Source organism: Rhea americana, unplaced genomic scaffold (genome assembly GCF_003343005.1).
Source record: "Rhea americana isolate MKP2758 unplaced genomic scaffold, rheAme1 scaffold_196, whole genome shotgun sequence".
NCBI classification, from domain to species: domain Eukaryota; kingdom Metazoa; phylum Chordata; class Aves; order Rheiformes; family Rheidae; genus Rhea; species Rhea americana.
In genome coordinates, this window is record NW_028186105.1 from 204168 (window position 1) to 222953 (window position 18786).

An 18786-nucleotide genomic window follows, 5' to 3' on the forward strand; every position below is an offset into this window, starting at 1 on the left:
TTAACTTTTTACTAGGCTGTGGATCTTTGTTCAATGAAATATCACAGTTTAAATTCCCTATACATCTTATTTTTGTCCGAGGTTAAAAAAAAAAAAAAAAAAAAAAGACGAGAGAGAAGTCCAAGCTTCACTGAAACTGCATAACAAATTCATTTAGGTGTAAATTGAAAAGTGTCATCCAGGCTTGACCTAAGAAACAAGTCAGGATATATTTTTCCTTGTAATTTTGAACATATGTATTCATGTAGCTCATGCTAGTAATTTCYTGATGTTAGCATTGCTTTCTCCAAGTAATTTCTGATTTATAGTGCAGCTTATGATTTCTGGTGCCACAAGATCAGARAGAAGATAAACATAGATTTGTGAATATTAAAATGGAAATAAAATGTTGCTAATTTCTCTGAGAAATGATCAGGATTGAGTGTGATAGATGGTAGATAATTATGCTCATCAAGAGGAAGTATAAAGGTTAAAAATACTGCATTACTCCTTCCCAGAAATAATGAGCCTATCTAGCTGCTCTAGATGCAGGGCAATATATCTGTTTATTGAATATTGCATACGACCATAGAAAATTAGAATCTGAAACTGGTGTAAAATGGCCAGGTAATGTCACTGCCAGGTATCACTGACATTGCTATGCATGGAGGAGGAGGAGGGGGGAGTTATAGGGTTTAGTAGACTGTAAATATAAAAATATTTTGTGAAACAGATACTCTCTCAGCAGCAGTCTTGCTGTGTTGCAGAGAGGAAAGAGTGCAACTTTTTAATGTAGAAAAATGACCTTTCTGTTCCCTAATTGATAACTTAGTGTGGGTGGCAGATCTCCAGAGGAGACCCTTTCACCTTTGAGTCCTGAAGGCAGTGCTTATTAGTTACATTCCTTCGCAGACGAAGTAACTGACGGCTTTCTGTGTCGGTTGGCAGCTAGTTTTAAGCTTAAAAAGGATTTAAGATTCACCAGGATTTGTGCTTTCACCTTATTCCTTGTCTCAGAGGAACTACTTTCTTGCGTGCTCAGTAATACCAGAATTTCAGCGCAGCAGACAGTTGYGGCTGACAAGATACCTGGCTTTATTTAGCGAAATCTGGGTCCTGTCATGGGTTAAACTAGCTCTGGAGGAGCTAAGCGGTGTATGCCTATGCGAACAAAACAATCTGTTCTGCTTGCTTCAACTTCTGTGCTGCACGAGGAGATTGTTCTCAAGTGTTAAAAAAACAAACAGCCCTTATAGCTCCCTATCAAAAATAGTAAGGCGAGGGAGAAAATCCTCTACGGAGGTGCTCTTCCTGTAGAGAAGAATGGCAGGTAGCACAGTGCGAAACAACAGCTCGGAGCTAGTCCATTTGATAATTGGCATTATCAAAAAGAGGAGTGACAGTCCCGTCTTTCCACTCGATAAGGATCTCCCCGTGTCTCAAGGAAGGGGARCGATACGGTGGCGCGTACGGCTGGGGGCCTCTTGGTAATGGAGACCGCTTCCATAAGTCAGCTCTGCTGCTGCTCTGTGGGGAACCCTTCAAAGCAGACAGGATTTTCTTCTTCCTAGGAGAGCAGAGAAGAGACTGCATCTGCTTGATGCTTCTGCATGTGAGCTGGATCAGCAGCCATAGTGCCCAAATTCCCTAACCAAATTACGAGAGTGGTGCAGAGCCGAAGGAGCCAACGTTAGCAGCTGYGTTTGGATGGAGTAGTAAGTAGGAGGGAGAAACAGGATGACAGAGGAGAGAAATCAAGGACAGAGATGACCAGAGCCATCTGGTCAAACATTTTAGGTGCGGGAAGGGGGAGGATACCAAGATCAGGATTTTATTCTGAAATGTCAGACAGAGTGGTGAAAAATCAAAAGAACCTTAACCTTCACTTACTTGTTGTAACGAACATTCACTGTCAGTATTATTAATCCCAGTATGAATGCCAAGGGGCTGAGGACCAGCATGGCTGTCTTCCAGTTGGTGCCTGAAAGGATGTCATATAAAACAGTCGTGCATTTGCCATACTTGATATGATTCAGTACCTACTATTGTTGCAAAAAGCACCTCTAATATCACTGCAGAACAGTGGTAACAGTCCCATCAGCAGAGCAGGAAAACTTTGTTTAAATCCAACACACTACGGTTGCTCTGCTCCACCCAGAATCCGTCTATCGAAAATGGCTATGCGAGAGTTTTCTTTCTTGCTCAGAAGACAACCCTTCACACTCCTCCACTCTGGGAAGGCACCAGTGCTAGACAAGATTACTGTTTCTTCTAGTGAACTGGGACAAGGCATTTGTGTGTTCTTGCTCACTTTTGTACTCCAGGCCCAGGAAGCTCTGTTTGATCATTAAAATAAATTTCTTGGGCAGGTAATTTGGTGCCCTTGTTCCCTTTTGAGCACTGTGCATCCTCAGCTGGACACACRGGAACATAACCCTGCAGTTGGTGGGAAAGTTAGGGACACTGATGAACCTTTATCCACCTGGTCTCTTCCTCTTCTGGTTAATTTTTAGACCTACCTGCAAGCCTGGCCCCAGAGCTTTTCCCTTGGTTTCCATGGTGCTTTTTAGACTGACTGTGGGATGGAYCTGGGGGAAAGATGGAGACATTCAGGTTAGCATGTTCCACTGTCAGACCAGAGGGAGCTTTTAGCTCTCGGATCCACAGTAAGCACAGAGCCTCTTGGTGTATCGARGTGGAAGGGGAACCTCCTCATTCCTCAGTGTCACCCAGCCACAGAAATTTTTTTATTCCTGGAATTTCTGATGACTGTGCCTCCAGGCTAAGACTACGATCATATCACTAAATTGCTTCCCAGGGCAAATATCTCAACTTGCCTGGAGAGCAGCCTCCAAGCACTCAGAAGTGGGAGTACTTCAGAAGTACTCAGGTACTTACTACCACTGGAAAAAAAAGAGTAATCCTTAGAAGTTCCCCACACTTTCCCTCCTACTGTTGTTACATATGCATTCAGAAAAGTGCTCACCCTTGTTTGCTGGGAGGTGTGCTTGTTTAGTCTTCGCTGGAGATGCTGTGCTGTGAAATTCATTAGTCAGAGGTGGGTCAGTCAAGCCCRTGGAAGGCTCCTTGACCACAGCGTGGGTCTTTGACGACTCGATGGTTTTAGCTTAGAAGGGAACAAAGCAAAGATATCTGATTATCATTTACTTTTTGTACAGAATCCTGGGTACATGAGGGATGGGAACCCAGCCTTGGCATATTAGTCCTGTACCCTGCAAGCAAACAAGACTCAACGTAGTACCAATCATCTCCTSTGTGTCAAGGGCCTTGCATTCTCACCCGTTTCAAAGGTGATAAAGGAAACCTCTCAAGACTAAACCTGCAGCCAGACAAGAACTTGGTTTTTGGCAGTAGGTAAGGTCAATTATGGCCTAAAAATATGAATGCAGTATCAGCTGTTAAAGGTATGAGGAAGAGGCAAGTAAAACTATAGCTAAGCATCAGAGAYGTTATCAACATAGTAGATAAAGAAATGTGATCAAATGAGTGGTAAATAGTTCCTATCTCTTGCAAGTGAGAGAGGTGGCTTCAGGTATCAGCTGTTGATGGAGTATTTGAGAAATCAAGATTTCAAACAGTCATTTACACTGGCTGAGAAGATCATGGCTGGCATAGTGTCGCTGGTCTTCAGAAGGTGTTAGAGAGGCCTGTTTTGTTCTAGAAATTGTTGGAGTGCCTAACGGAGGAAGGAAGATGACCTACCTCTAGGTGGGTTTACACTTGGTGCTTAGAGCTAGCYCCCCACCAGAGCATTTGCGGAGGATCTAACCACGCAGGACAGGCTCTAGGCAAAGGCACAGCAGGCTTTTCTACAGGGCAGCAAACTGCCAGAGGCAGAGATTGCAGAAGGTTCAGTGGCATACATTTACTCCACTAGACTCTGAACCATGGGGTTGATAGGAAAGCTATCCGTGTGCACCACACTCAGTAACTGGCAAAACTTGGTTCGAAGTCTGCTCTGTGTTTTTACATTTGCAGCCCCATTTGTGGAGCCTGGCTCTAAGGGAGCATTGGTGTGCCAGGAACATTGCCGTGGGGAATGCAAACGCCCTTTTCAAATGCCTTTTCCCCATTGGAACTTAAGTGTTCCAAGCATTTGCTAGTCTATATTTAACTAGCCTATTACAGAATCTAGTTTTTATTGGCTTTGTTTACTTTATGTTATACATTCACATTTGTGGCTACTAGTCTGTGATAATTACATGTTAACCTTCTAGTTGACTAATTAAAAACCTGGGTAAAAAGGCCATCTTGTCTGTGCATTGCAGCGAAAAAAGCTATTGTATCTCTTTCTGTTTCCAATTAGCTATAACCTTTTTGTGTCAAAAGGTTATATTCATAATCTGTCTGCTTATGCCAACCAGATTCATCGCATTTTGTCTTTACTCATTTCTGCGAGGCTTAAAATCTCATTGGGGCCATCAGGCCTTAATATAAGGAGTAACCTCATGTAGAGGAAATAATTTCCCTTCAGGAAGGCTGGCAACTTCGTCACCTACGGAGTGAGCAAACAGAGAAAAATCATTACAAATGCCAGCTCTTTTCTTATCCCTGGAGTGGAGGGAGGGAGGAGAGGAGAGGATGGGGGTAGGAATTGAGTGTGATTTTTCAGGTCTTAGTTTTGCACACAACTTCGTGAGAAAAGTCCTGAAACCACCTCCCAGTTTGTAAGAGAGCAAATGAAAGAAGGAATCAGACTGGATCATGAATTATCAGTTATCTGCAGTGGGCTTCACTGGCCATCTTACAAATGATGACAGTCTCGTCTTGGTGCAGTGACTATGCCTGATTTATGTTATTAGGAGTTAGCCTGGTATCAAATGCCTGAGGTTATGATAGGGTCAGGGTTTCTGCCTCTTTTTGCATCCAGTTTCAGCAGAGGATAGGGAACGCTCACAAAGGCAGATGAGGCCGTAACGTTGAAGAAATAAGCTCCACAATTTATGAACTTCTAATGTCATGTTTTGGWCTTTCTTAATGTGAAGAGAGGGCAACACTTAAACCACCTCCCACCACTTACTGCATTCACTGGTCACTTTACAGTTACATCAGGGATCAGGAACAACACTCACTTTTGAGGATTAGGAGAACATGGGGTGAAGGTTAGAACTGTGGTTTAATTAGTGATGAGAGTACTGTTTGGCTCTGGTAGGAGATAACTCTAATATGTTGCTCAGACTGAAGCAAGAGTTTCTCATTTCAAATATAGCCGCTCCTCAATAATTCATATTAGTTTAAAAAAGTTCTAAGCTGCCTCTAGTTTTCTTGTTACTTTGAATAACACCCAGAGGCACAAAGTTTGAAAAGGCCCCTCCAAACTCTACATGCCTAACCATGAGACTTTCACCTCGGCTGCTTTGGAGTTAGGACTCTCAGGCAATTCAAACAATTCTCAGCTTTGGGCACTGATTCAGATCAGCTTTCCAAAATATTTGATTTTTGCCTATCATCAGACTTGCAGCTCAGTTTTAGAAGCCTGATCCAGTAAGATGCTGCTTGCTTTCTGCAAAACACTAGCAGCAGCTGCCAGAAACTGGTGGTACAGAAGCATAGTCAGGCTGGCTTGGAGTCATTTGGTATCTCTCCAGACTTGGCCAAAGTGACCATGAGTTAGGATGATGAAAGCAAGCCTGGTGTTAGGTGGCTTCTAGGTGATGATGACACCTAAGGTTAGATGTTAGCAGCTGTGAAATCTACCTCATCTTACTTTCATATATCCAGACCAGTCTGTCTATAGCTTCTTGTGTTGGTTCACCAGGCCTCAGAGCCACTGTCTGGGCAGCAGCACAGATGGTTTCATCTGCTAAAGTCTTCCACTTGCTGAACTTGTCCTTCTCCCTTGAGACAAAGACCTTGTGGCCTCCTTCCTTGGTGGTGAGGTGGAAGCCCAGATTTTCTAAAGTCAAATGTCCTTTCTTGCTGCAGGCCCACGCTTGGCGTTCCCAGTTCCCACAGGGCTCCAGCTTGGCCAGCGCATACTTGCGTGTCTTGTGGGCTGACAAGCACTGCTTTGTTTTAAGGCTGATGATGGTCCTGGTGGCGGGGTCCCAGCTCCACTGCTGCTGCTGGGAGTGCAGCTTGCAGTCGGTTAGGCCAACGCCGTCAGTCTTGTGGTGGGAGACGTGAATGCACTTTTCCAGCCAGGTGTTCTTTATGAGGAAGCCTTGCCCCTCTGATACTACGGTGCAATCAGAGCATGGTTTAGTATGCTACATGTCCAAAACAAACACATCTTCTTAGCACAAGATGTTGTAAATGCCCAGGGGAAAGGGGAGACTTCCCACCAGTCCTTTGTGGAATCACGCCTAGGCAGACATTTCCTACATCCTCCCAATTTCCCAAAATTGCATTTTTTATAATACATAGTGTATAAATAACCAGGAATAATACTAGAGAGAAATAACTATGACCGACGAACTCATATGACTAATGGGGAAAAATTTACTGTCTGTGATATATCTGTCTATAACATTTAATACAATATTTCAACGAGCTAAAGCTTTAACTAAGTACTCGTCCTTCTCTCCCTCCAAAGTACTTGGATGGTTTGCTCCCCACACCCCAACCCCGGATCCATTTGATCTGGATCAAATCTTTCTTATGAAAAAATAATTAAAATTCATGAAATACCCAAATGCTTATCTAGGTCGCCACGTAGGCCATCTTGGGCTCCTGTTTACGTTAGGTGGCTTCTTGTGATAGTATAGCAACATTAGAGATAAAACCATACTGCTTCAGGAGTCTGGAAGTATTTACTAATTTGACTTGTGCAAGTATTGAAGTAAACTTGTATTTAGTGTACCTGACACTAGTCTGTACACCCTAGATGTGAGGGTACCATATTTAAAGAACACCTTTGTAAGAGAGACCCTATACTTGTTCGACAGTGGACACACAATTTGAAGCAATTTCTTAATTGCTTGTTGCTTTTGATCGTAATGGGGCCCATCTGGGCCTTTGATGACTGGGGATGGATATCGTCCTGTTAGCTGGAAAATTGCATCCATTTTCACTGCAAAATCAACAGGTGTGGCCGGTGAACATCCTGAACAAAATATTAAATGCTAAACYGTATGTCATTCATTGACACAGATGCAACGTCTGTTATAAATTTTGTGCCTAATTTACACACAGAGGAATAGAAATGAATGATTCAAGTTTCTGCCACGTCCTGAGAAACCTTTCAGTTTTAATTACAGCTCAAACATGACAGCTTTCATCTGTTGTGGTGAAAATCTTTCCTCTTCTCCTCAAGAGCCACATTTTGAGGAGCACCGTCAGCATACCACGTCGAGTGCAGTGAGTAAGGGAAGCCTGAAAAATGACGTTAGACAGAACAGTGATCCTTATCTGAGCAGCTCTTTCTGCAGAATTTCCCCTCCCAAAGCAAAGCACAATACTTTCCCCGGCAGTGTGTATTTGGCTTGGTACCTGAAAAAACTAATGATGGTGTAAACAGAAGCCAGTACACAATAACAAGGAACAATAGCTTAAAAGAGCTCCCACGTTTTTGCTTAGGAAATCCTAGGGATCTGCTAGACTAATAACGCCTGGAGGTTGTTAGATGAGAAACAGCTCAGGACTTTCTGGTTGGGCCTGGACACGCAGGGAGAGGGGCTGGAATTCACGGTGCAACTCCTCTGCTGGATGGCGATGAGGTGAGGATGGACGCGTCGGTGCTGGGGTGCCGCACTACGCRGGCCGGTGGGTCCGACGGCCCAGGCAGTTCCTGCTAATCCTGTGTGCCAGAAACAAAATCGCTGCAGGATCCGTGAGCAGCTCGTGAGTCCAGTCCTCTTTACCACRTAGTAAAGGCTGCATAAATTGATGTTTCGTGCACTGTAGGACTGAGGTTCTACCCCAAACCTCACGTTCCACAGGCAGGGGAATTGACTCCTACCTAATCTCACGTAATCTCGGTTAATCCAAAGGCATGAATACAGCCTCCTAGCACTCCCCCTCATTTTTTCTCTTTTAGGACCCAGAATCCAGTATGTACAGAAACACTTTGCTTCATCTTAATTGGGAGACATACATTTCAGAAGTAGTGAACTGAGCACTCCATAAAAACATGAGAAATATAAGGAGCAAGGGAACTGTACTGAGTCAGACAAAATTTCTGCCGAGCCCAATATTCCGGCTCTGGTACTGGACACTGGCACATGTATAAGGGCAAAAGATAAAAATCAAGCAAGGAAAGAGCTCACTCAAGAGAGTTATGCAGGTATTTATGGTTAGAACTTTTTCCTATGCACGTTACATTGTATTTTTCACCACGGAAGTTTATTAATCATCTCAGTGTTCAGTCAGTATCATGAACTCCTTCTGCAGCTCTGCACAGTCAACTTTTGTTTTGATTATTCTGAATAATTTTGTGCCGTGAGCAAGCTTTATTACTTCATTATTTGCACCTTTTTTTTCCAAGATCACCCTCAAATAGCTTCATGTGTATCCACTGCTACCTTTCTGCTGTTGTTCCTGCTCTTTGTTTTTCATCTTTAACCACTTACCAGCCCATGGGAGAAATCTGTCTCTTATTGCATAAGAACTGATATTAAGGGCTTTGGTGGATGAATCTTATCAAAAGTCTTCTGCAAATCCAAGCACGAGATCCAGATCAGCTCACCATGTAAATGAACTGCTTTATGCCATTACAGGCGAATCTAGTGCTCTGTTCGCAAAAGCCGTACTGACTTCTCTCACATTCATCTGTGCATCTGCTAATTCTGTTCTCTGTTGTATTCACTTACTTGATGCCAAAATCAAATGTGGTGACCTGTATTTCCCCAGATTTCGCAAAGATCTCTTTTGAACATTGACATGGCTGCCATAATCCATTTTTTGTTTGTTTGTTTGTTTGTTTTATGGCTGAAACCACTTTAAGCAGTAGCTTACATTCCTCTTACAAGTTCAAAGAATGGCTTATTTAATTGCCTTTAACTTAGTGTGAAAGCCATCTGGGCCTTGTCATTTGCCATAGCTGATTTTTTTTTTCCTAAAACTTCTACTGGCAATTTTGTTTAGTATTGTTTTTCAGACTGTGAAGAATGGCCACTGTGTGAGGACTTCCCTGACCACGTCTGAAGTGAATACCCACGACAATAATTCCTTCAGCTTTTCTGTACAGTCTTTCCTTGGTTGCCCTTCTCATACTTAAGTCAGTTGTTGGCCTCATTACCCGCACCGCGTTTCTACTTTGGATATATTTGAAAAAGTTTCTATTAGTAGTTTTTTAGGCTTTCTCTAAGTTGCTTCTCTGCAATCTTTTTTCAGATGTTTTATTTTGGGTCAACATTAAGCACATCAGAATTTATGCTGCTTTTCTTTCAGTGCTTGGACATGACTGTTCATTTTGGAAGCTTTTTTTAATTATTTTATTTTTTTTTAATGTTTTGAGGAGCTCTACTGTTTAATCCAGTGGCCAAGCTTGTGTTTTGCTGTCTATGTGTTGGCCAAGCTTGTGTTTTGCTCTCTATGTGTAGTCCCTGGTGGTATATGGTCCTCCTTAAGGAGCCCCTATATTATCTGCGTGTTACCTGCAATCATTGCACATCCATTTGTTACCTGCAAGCATTTTACCCTTTTGGGCTGCCCCTTTCTACTAGCCGCCTTGGTTTTATGCAGATCTCAGTTTTCAGAGATTTGTCCCACCAAAAAAAAATAGGTAGGTACAGCCACAAAGAAAGCTGAAGCAGATTTACCTTGGGATACACATCAGGCACTGAAAATCCATATTCATAAAACTAAAGGACCTTTCTTCCCAATACTGCCAAGCATCTCCAGTGCCCGTGCTCAGCACCCCTGCAAATACAGCCATCAGCCCTGACATTTCGGAAATATGAGCGTGATATCCAACTTTGTGAGACTGAGGTGGAAAGAAAACCCACCGTAGGCTTGCAGATGTGGACTCAGCTTCTCTGAAAAACGCCAGCCTTACCCTCAGAGCCTGAATAGATGCCTGCTTTCAGCTGCTCGTGCTGAGTGTTTTTGCCTCCCCATATTTTTAGGAACAAAATAAACAATTTCTAGCAAAGGCACTTGATGCCAGCTGGCTTATCCTATGGTGCTGCCACTCTGTCTGGCTATGAGAAAGGAAAACAAGCAAATATAGTCCCCTGCCTGTCTATGGCATGAGCACCCCTGGGACATGCTGTTCCTTGCAGGATTGGGAGCAGAATTCATGCAACGTTCCTAATTAAGGTAATGTCACCAGGAAAGCCTTGGTTACCAGTAAGCCCAATACGGCTGGGAATGTTTCTGCTGTTTCTAAGCAGTGCCTGTGATGACTTGATCAAGGCTAGGTTGGGTCGCTCCCTCTAAACGCTCTGCAGAGGGAGGGGGTCAGTCAGAGCCGAGCAAGTATGGGTTCCCAAAACATGTCCACCCAGGACCTCGCTGTTGGCTTTGGCCTCTTTTGCTCTCCCCTTGGGTCTTCACAGAATACTTTAATCAGCTCGGTTACTTTTGCCAAGTGGCTTTTTTCCTTTCTTTTTTTTCTTTTTTTTTTTTTTTTCCTGCAGGGTGAGCATGACTGCTGAGTCACAGTCAGGGATTTACCCTTTCCTGCCTCTCCCAAAGCTCAAAGGCAGGTGCCTATCTGGGGCAGCTAGGGCACCACCCAGACAGATTGCTTTGCAGGGGATCGCCCGGACCCCGGAGAGCTCCCAAAGTTCGTTCTTAGATGCCATAAGCCTGGCAGCTTCTTGCTCTGTGTTCTTCTTCCCTATCTCTCCCTTTTTCGCAAATCCTCCCACCGATTGCTGGCATGCCCTCACCTATAACCTCTACCCTTGTCTTGCACATTACCTGCAGGGAAGCCATGGTCCATATAATCTCAYCTTCCCACCCTGCACTCCAAGCCTGGGGCTCTCTGCCATGCCCCACTTGCGCAGAGCATACGCCTCAGCAGCACCCCCTTCTTGATATGCTCTTGCCTTGGCCCTGCTCAGGCTTCTGGAGGCAGATGTGCAGGGGTTGATTCCCCGCAGGTGCTGTGGAGCCAGGGGTGGGTGTCAGAACCAGGGTCTCCAGCAGGTCCTCACGAGCTCCCGGGCAGCAGTAAGAGCAGCTCAGAGAAATGTTTCCAAGCTATCTCTCCTGCTTCCACTTCAAATGAGCATAACTCTATTGGTACATGCACAATGGCAGGGAAATCTCTGAGACAGCCCTGGGTTATCAAAACAAGCTGAAGAGCTTCTTGTTCCGGTTAATTCAGAGTCACTATCTGYAGCTGCAGTAGACCCTTAGCTTCTCTAAGGAGGAGAATGACCCACACCATYCTGGTTAACAGTATGTATGTTTGCCTCCTTGCAAAGCTCACCCTTAGATATCAGATCTCTCCTGTCAGGTTGACTACAGCTGCAGTTCAAGGAGTATCAGATGGGAAGAGGGTTTGGAAGATTCCTGTCCTCTCAAGTGACCCTGCCAACAATTTTGATCTCTATCCTAGCTCTAACAGAAGCCATGTGAGCCATGAGAGTCCAACTTGTATCAGAAACGGCCCCAGCCAGAAAGAAGCAAACTGAAGAATATGGGGAACACCATCTCCAGCTGCTCAGGCGTGAGGACAACGGAGACAATACTGCTAACTATCTTGCTACGGATGATCTGACCTTTCAGGCAAATGCAGAACTTAACCACATCTACCCTCCTACCCTCATTGCTAGTATTGCAGAACTACTATCCTTTTCTTTCTGGATCCCTTACCAAGATTCACATTCAGGACTAAATTCGGAATGGGGCTTTCCTAGTGATTTACACACACACCTACAACACCAGACAGTCTAGAAAGATGTTGGATGTAGCAGAAGGGAGCTTCACGTGGCTATCTGTAGCAGCAGGAGCAATTTTCTGCAATAGCTTGAAGTTACCATACCCTCTATGAGCAAAAATGCAGCCAAATGTTTCTTCTGGACAGGAAGAAGTTGTTTCTGTGCACCCAAGGGACTGGCAAGCTGTCTTCACCTCCTGCAGGGGGTCAGGACTAGACATAAAGTAGGAGATGTTGTGGCAGAGGGAGAGAAGCTCTCCCATTAAAGTAGGAGGATTCCCTGTGCAGAGGGAGCTCAGTGCAATATGTTGCTCCAGTAAGATCACTCATAGGACATTACATTTAATTTAACTTAAGTGAGCAGCCTGAGATCCTGTCAGTTATGGATAAACAAGGCCTTAAATTAGAGAGCAGGAGCAACTCTGAATGCTGTCCAGCAATAACTGCTGCTTAGGAAGGTAATCTGTGCTCATTGGACTGAAAAATCCAGTGGTCATTGCAACAAGCAGGCAGAAAGCCCCTCTGCACAGTGGACTAGCCCATGGCCATGAGATAAGGAATTTGAAAGCAGATGGGAAGAYACTTGCTGTCATGAGATGTTTGTGCCAAGCAGATGCTTTTGGCCGAATGCAGGAAGTCCAGATGTACACAGTGAAGCAAAACTCCTTTGAATCTGACAGTCTTTTTGTTTAGCATTTGTAGTTCATGAGGAAGCTCACTTAGGACTGCAGCTAAGCTGCAGTGGTAGTCAGAAAAGTGGACACATGCCAAACATGATTTCTTCCTCAGCAGCTTCCCCGTTAAACTGGAGCCTTCCACAATGTCAGTCGAAGGTTTACAAAGGCCCTCTCCTTAATTTTGCAAACCAACTATGGTTTGATTTACTGTTACCCTAGCAACAATGATGCAAACTTAGCTGAGGCGAAAGAGAACTAAGGTGGGAGTAATTCTCCCATGGTTCCTTTTCTAGCCACTGTACTACCCGTGTAGTAAAGTAGAGTGCAGGAGCAATCCCACCACAGAGACAGACGGGAGGAAGGGGGAAGAGGGACAGCCACAGTGGTGGCCATCACACAAAGTACAGACATCTGAAAAGCCTGCATCATCCCAAGTGTGAGCTGTGGAGCCATATGAGGGTCCCTGAAGTCCTGAAGGCGATTACAAACTCCTTGTGTCCTAGCACAAGAGTGATGTTACCCTATTGCCCCTTTTGCCTCTTGCATTTCCCCTGCTCCCATGCCAATAAAAGCATCATGGCTGAACATCCGTGGTGGCACCAGGCATGATTTATGAGGCACAATGAGCCCAGCCCCCTTTTCTAGAAATGCCTCTTTTTTTCCCATGATATTGGGGTGTAGAAAAGACTGGGAGTAATTACTGTCTAAATCTGGAGGTTGTTCAAATCATCATAGGTCCACTGAAATCCTGCATGTTTGTGCAGGTGAAGATCTGACTCAGAGCAGTCAGCAAAGCACGAATTAAGAACTCAACTCGAGAACAGCTTGGTAAGTTGATAATGATTTTACAGTATGGCTCTTCTCATAACTGCTTCTGGGAACTTCCTGAAACTGGGGCGTAAAAAGAGCTCTGAACAGTCAGAAGACTCTTTGCTAAGTAAGCAGAGTAGAGTTAGGCATTCCAAAAGGAGAGTTTGCTTTGCTTTTAAAGTATTTAGTCTGAGAAAATTGTCCTATTGGATAGAATTATAATTTGGACCTTCAACAAACAAGCTGCACTGTGGTGTGGTAAAGAGGGGAAGGTAGCAGAGCCTTCTTTCTCCTTGAAAATCAGCCTTGTGGGTTAGTTTCCAGACTTGTCCTCCATTTTATGACTTCCACTAACAAAGGACAAATCAAGGCTGTTCCTCTTTAGGGGACTGTCAGAAATCTCCACAAATTGCAGGATGTTTCATGATGTGGATTTCTTCTCCAGAGCTGCAGATTGACCTGTCCTTCATTATCTATTTAGACAGAAGGCCACTGCAATTTCCATGTAGGATTCAGATGTTTGTTTTCCCTGTTTTGCTTAAACTTACCAAGCCAGACAGTTAAGTTGTAGAGTCAGTGATTAGATGTTCATTTCACCATTGTTTTCTTCACCTGCAGTCCCTCCTCTTTGTCTTACGCTGGCAGCCCCAAAGTTTTGAGAACTATTGGCCTCTGGATAATAGGAAGTTTCCTTGTGGAAATCAGCATTTTGGGAAGTTCTGGAAACCTCTGTCATTAGGTAAGTCACCTTGACTGTGGTCCTCGTGGGATGGCTTGCATTGCAATACTCAGCTGCATACTAGCAGAATGTTGCCTACCAACATTCACTTGCAACATTTGATCAATAAAACCTGAGGTCCCAAAGGATAAACATATGCTTCTATTGCTCCAGTCCTACACAAGGATAAAGAAGGCAGTTGCCTAGGGCAAAGGATGGCTGGGGATGCCAGCACGGCCAAGAACATATCTATTTTGCCTGATTTTTTGCCTAAGACCAGCACAGCAGGAGATAATAATAGGTATTTCTTTGCACAACGGGATGTTGAATGAAACCAACATTAGTTTTATTTTATCCCAATCCTCCTTGAGGCTATGGCCATGCTTACTTGGATTTTACTTATGTGGACACATGTTTCCACGACAGGTCAGTAGATGTGGCCAATCTACATAAGGAGTTAGATGGAGCCTGTGAGTTCCTGTTTACCAAACAAGCATCTATCAATCTGGTCCATCAGAACAAGCAGAACTAGAGCTGGGTAAGCAGCTACCCGGCCACTGACAGCTATTGTTTTGTGGTCCACTATTTCCATCACTTTGGACAGCAGATTGGCTCTCAGCAAGCTGTGTCATTTGTTGCAGAGAAGTCAACAAAACCTGCTGGTAACTGCCAGTGACTAGTCTGTGAATGGCTTGTCAGTGCAAATACCTGATTGCAAATACCTGGGTCTGCACTCAGATAACGTTTCAGTAATATGGCTCTGTGAGAGGAGTCATTCCCAGGAGTTGGTTCTGGCAACCACATTTGCCTACTTTTTTTTTTTTTTTTTTTTTTTTTTTTTTTTTTTTTTTTTTTTTTTTTTTTNGCTTCATTGCTTTTTCCCAGCAAGAATTCATAGTTTTCCCTGTTACTGTGAAGCTTGCTGTCATTGGCAGCGTCCACTTTTGACCAGACCTCTCAGCAAAGGTCTTTTGAAGGGAGCAGRGCAGCCATGGGAAAAGAAGGAAGATTTTGGCTTGGGTAAACACCTTGCTAAACTATGAGAAGCAGTCAGCTCTTGTAGCGCAGGAGGTCCAAGGGATGGCCCTGCTCTGCAGCTCCCTCATTAGTGACTGGGACAAGGGCTGCACAGTGGCATGGGGAAGCAGCCGACACCACGGTGCTCTGTGGGGTGGCAGGGATGGGGAAGTGTTGCAGAAGTGACCCAAGCGACCAGGCTATAAATGGGCAGAGGAGGTCAGATCACTACAAACCTGATGTATGTGGGGAAAACCAGTCCCAGGCTCGCATAGGAAACACCTGGCTCTGAGCTGCCCATTGCATCTCAGGAGGGGGAGCTGGGGACTGTCAGAGATTATCCCAGGCAAACAGTGGCTCAGGGCTCAGCAGATGTCAAAAAGCAACTCAGCCGCTAGGAGAAGGATTAGAGCAAAGCAGAACGTGTCCCTCTGCCTAGGATGTGCTGGTAGGGGAAAAAGAGGCATCTACAGAAACCAGACAGGATGGGCAGGGACTGACTGCTCAGAGGTTTCCCAGAGAGGACATGAGGCACCAAGGAGAGGCTCACAACAAGCAGGAGGAGGTGGCTCTGCACCCAACGGGTAGTCTTGGAAGTCTTTGCCCGTGGCTACCATGAATGCTCCCATGTGCATGCATGCAGAGGAGCCTACACACGCAGAATGAGCAGATCTGCTGAGACACTGAGGAGTTAAACACACCAGTGCCAGGAAATCCTGAGTCAAAAGCCACTGGAGGCTGGGAAGGGTATACAGGGAAAGGGGGAAGATCAGCTGTGCCTGGCCTTTCTGCCTCTTTCGTGTGTGATTCTGTGGGCGACCTCTGAAGTGTGGGGAGCAAGGGAGGAGGGGAGCAGCTCACCTAGGGTATGAGGTCCAGGCTGGGCAGCCAAGCAGAGCTGGTGTCAGCCTTACGCTCAGTGGGTGAGAATCAAGAGGGTCTTTTCTGTGTGGCCGCTGCATTTGGCTTCCTTGGAGGGTCATCTTGTACACTAAGCTTAAATGTGGTGTTATTTCAGCAGTCTCCTGTCTGCTTGTCCGTGCACAGATCCTGCTCATGCCTGAGGCTTGTTTCCCAGAGCACATTATACCTTACTGCTTCCTTAGAAGGCACCTCAGCCCCCTCCCTGCTGGCCGGGGATTTCCAAAGAAACCACTGTCAGAATCAGCAATTCCAGGATTTCATGCCAGCAGGCCTCAAAGGCCTGGGAAGAGCAAGGACTTCTGTCCTGCCTGCAGCAAGGCAACCCCGGCAGGATGGGACAGGGGAGAGAGGGCTGGGGAGGGGGTGTCAGCCGCGGGGCAAAGCGTATGTTTACTCTCTGCTCTTCCAGGTTGTCTGGAGCATTGCCGGATATTGGGGAGGGGAATTCCTTTCTCGCAAAACAGCTGAAATGCATTGTCCTGGCTGAAATGCAGCACCTGGTTGTGTGATTGCTCCAAGGCTGTTTCATTGTGAAGGAAAAGAAGTTTGCTGGGGAGCGGTCCTTGGCACTGCTTAATTTCCCAGTGTGGCAACAGTGAAGAACCACTTTTTTCCTAACACTGGACAAAGATCTTTATTAGAGCAAAAAGAAAGAACAAGATCCCTACGGCTGTCCTGCTCTCGTGGCATCCCACCACTGTGCCATCTCCAGTTCTTCACCTGGCCAGCTGGGACAGTTACAAGATGTGCACCTATCCTCAGCCCCCATCAGCCAGGGAAATACATACCCTGAGTCCGGGGCTTTTAGGGAGAGAGATCTAATTCACTGAATTTATTTTAATTGGCAAGATTTGGGGTGCAGAAAAACAATGCTAGAAGGAGCAGAAGTGAAGCYTATGTGAGTGCAAGCCCCTCCTTTGACCTGGCTGCAGTGCAGACCTCAGGCTGGCTGAATAGGGAACAACTGCTTTGAGGCTGCTGGGAACGGGGAGCAGAAAGTAAGAGGCTTTACGGTCAGTTGGAGCTGCCAGTCTGCCCTTTATCTTCAAGAAATAAACATCCTGGCTGTGTAGCCAAAATAGTTATAGTCCTTTGGTCTAGGGAGCTCGCTGAAAATCCCCGAGCTGCTAACCTGCAAAACTGCTGATCTGCTGTCCTTGCAGCTTCAGGGACTGGATGAGCCTTGAAGCACTTCAGGGATTTATTTCAGTGAGTCTCTTTCATGAACTTGGACTCTCACATATGGCAACAGAATAAAAAATTGAATTGTTTATTATCTTGGGGGGKTTGCTCTTTTTTACAGCAGAGATACTACCTGCTGTCTGGGATGGGACAGGTGAGACCACGGCACTGACTGTTCCCAGGAACTCTGATCTGGCTCTGCACCACAATGCCAGACAGGATTTCTGCTTTCCACTCATGGGTATTAAATACAAGGCTGCCTGGGCTCAAAAACTTCCTGTTTATGGCCAGGGTATTGATCTGTCTCAACACCCAGCTCTGTGCGCCCACACACCTCTGCCTGCGACCACCCGTGAAGGAGCTGCTGGGGCAGGGAGCGCGGGACTCGCTCGGGAAGTTGCTTCGTACATGCCTATCCCATGGAGCAGGATACCTGCTCTTGTTTTTTAAAACCAGCTGTGAAGATGCCACTGTTCCCCTGGATACGCTCGTCCGATGCCTGGCCAGCCTGTCCCTCACTGCCCTATGCACCTGCATTCAACCCCTTTTAAATGATGCCTTGAAATGCAGCTGCAAGCACTCGTTTCGCAGCGAGCGGCTGCAGAGAGTTGCAGTCAGGCAACCGCTTCGGCAGGAAAACAGCTTAAAATCCAAGAGGCCGAGAGCTGCCCGCTTTTTGACTACCACAGAGGAAGAAAAACTTACCCTCAAGCCAAGGAAGGAGGCAAAAGCAGCTCAGACTCAGCTTGAAAAGCTCCATTGTGTCCCAGCACACGGCAGGCGGAAGGGAGCCCCCGACGTGTCTCCCCCGCACGGAGCACCAGGCGGTTCGATTTTGCCCCTTTCTCTGTCATTCGAAGCAGAAAATCCCGCTGGGAAGTATCTGCGCGCTGGAGACTCGGCAGCCGGCTTCTCAGCAAAGAACCGGCTTGGAGACGCAGTCCCGGTCAGCCGTTATCCCTTGGGARAAATCAGATGACGGTCCAGGATGGGGGGAGACGTTGGACCAACGTGCTCACGGCCACCGAGTTTGGCTCCTCGGCAGCTGCAAYTGCTTCGGAGCGATGAGTGCCGAATGCTAACAGGGCTGGCCGGCTGCCTGCGCGAGCGCCGGGGGTGGAGGAGGATTCAGCCGTGCCTGGGAGGAAAAGGAAAAGAAAAGGGAAAGCCACAAGGGAGTGCCGTGCAGTGGCTGTCCCCGTGCTTGGAGCTGTCACAGAGGCATTTTTTCCGCTAGGGAGAACTATACCCCACGGAGCGGAGTTTAAGCCGYGCTGCGCGTGGATGTGAAGCCCTGCGGAGCGGCTGCTTGGGGCATTTTGCAAGCAGAGCACGTCCCGCGGTCGGAGCGGCAGAAGGGGCGAGACGGGGGAGCGTTGCGCCGGGCTGGGAGCAACCGGGTGCAGGGGACCTGCCCGCGGGGCCTCTCCAACACACAAGTCACTTGGGACAAATTTGTTTTTTCATGCAGCAGTTTGTGCTCTGTGTAGGGAGAAAAAACACGCTTCCCTCCCCGAGGGACAGCAGCAAAGGCTGCCGAGTGAAACAGCAGCGGGGAAGGCCAGAGAAATGATTTTACTAGAGAGATGCTCTCATTCAGCCACATACTTTTGATGCATTTGGCTGTCCCACCTGCTGCTGGGATCATTCTCACCTGGATTGATCCTTAACCCAGGAGGTGATGCACA

The 18786-nt window shown here is 46.1% G+C and overlaps 1 protein-coding gene across 1 annotated transcript; it reads right to left on the bottom strand.

Annotated features, from left to right (window-relative positions):
- Nucleotides 1–126: 126 nt before the first annotated feature.
- LOC146596934 (uncharacterized) lies at nucleotides 127–18253 on the bottom strand. The gene is made up of 6 exons (XM_085303010.1): nucleotides 17804–18253; nucleotides 5708–6178; nucleotides 2966–3106; nucleotides 2499–2567; nucleotides 1870–1960; nucleotides 127–1546 (listed from the first exon to the last, which is right to left on the bottom strand). Exons 1-6 carry the CDS (start codon nucleotides 17856–17858, stop codon nucleotides 1339–1341), a joined length of 1035 nt encoding a protein of 344 aa, XP_085159136.1. The 5' UTR covers nucleotides 17859–18253; the 3' UTR covers nucleotides 127–1338.
- Between the last annotated feature and the right edge of the window lie 533 nt (nucleotides 18254–18786).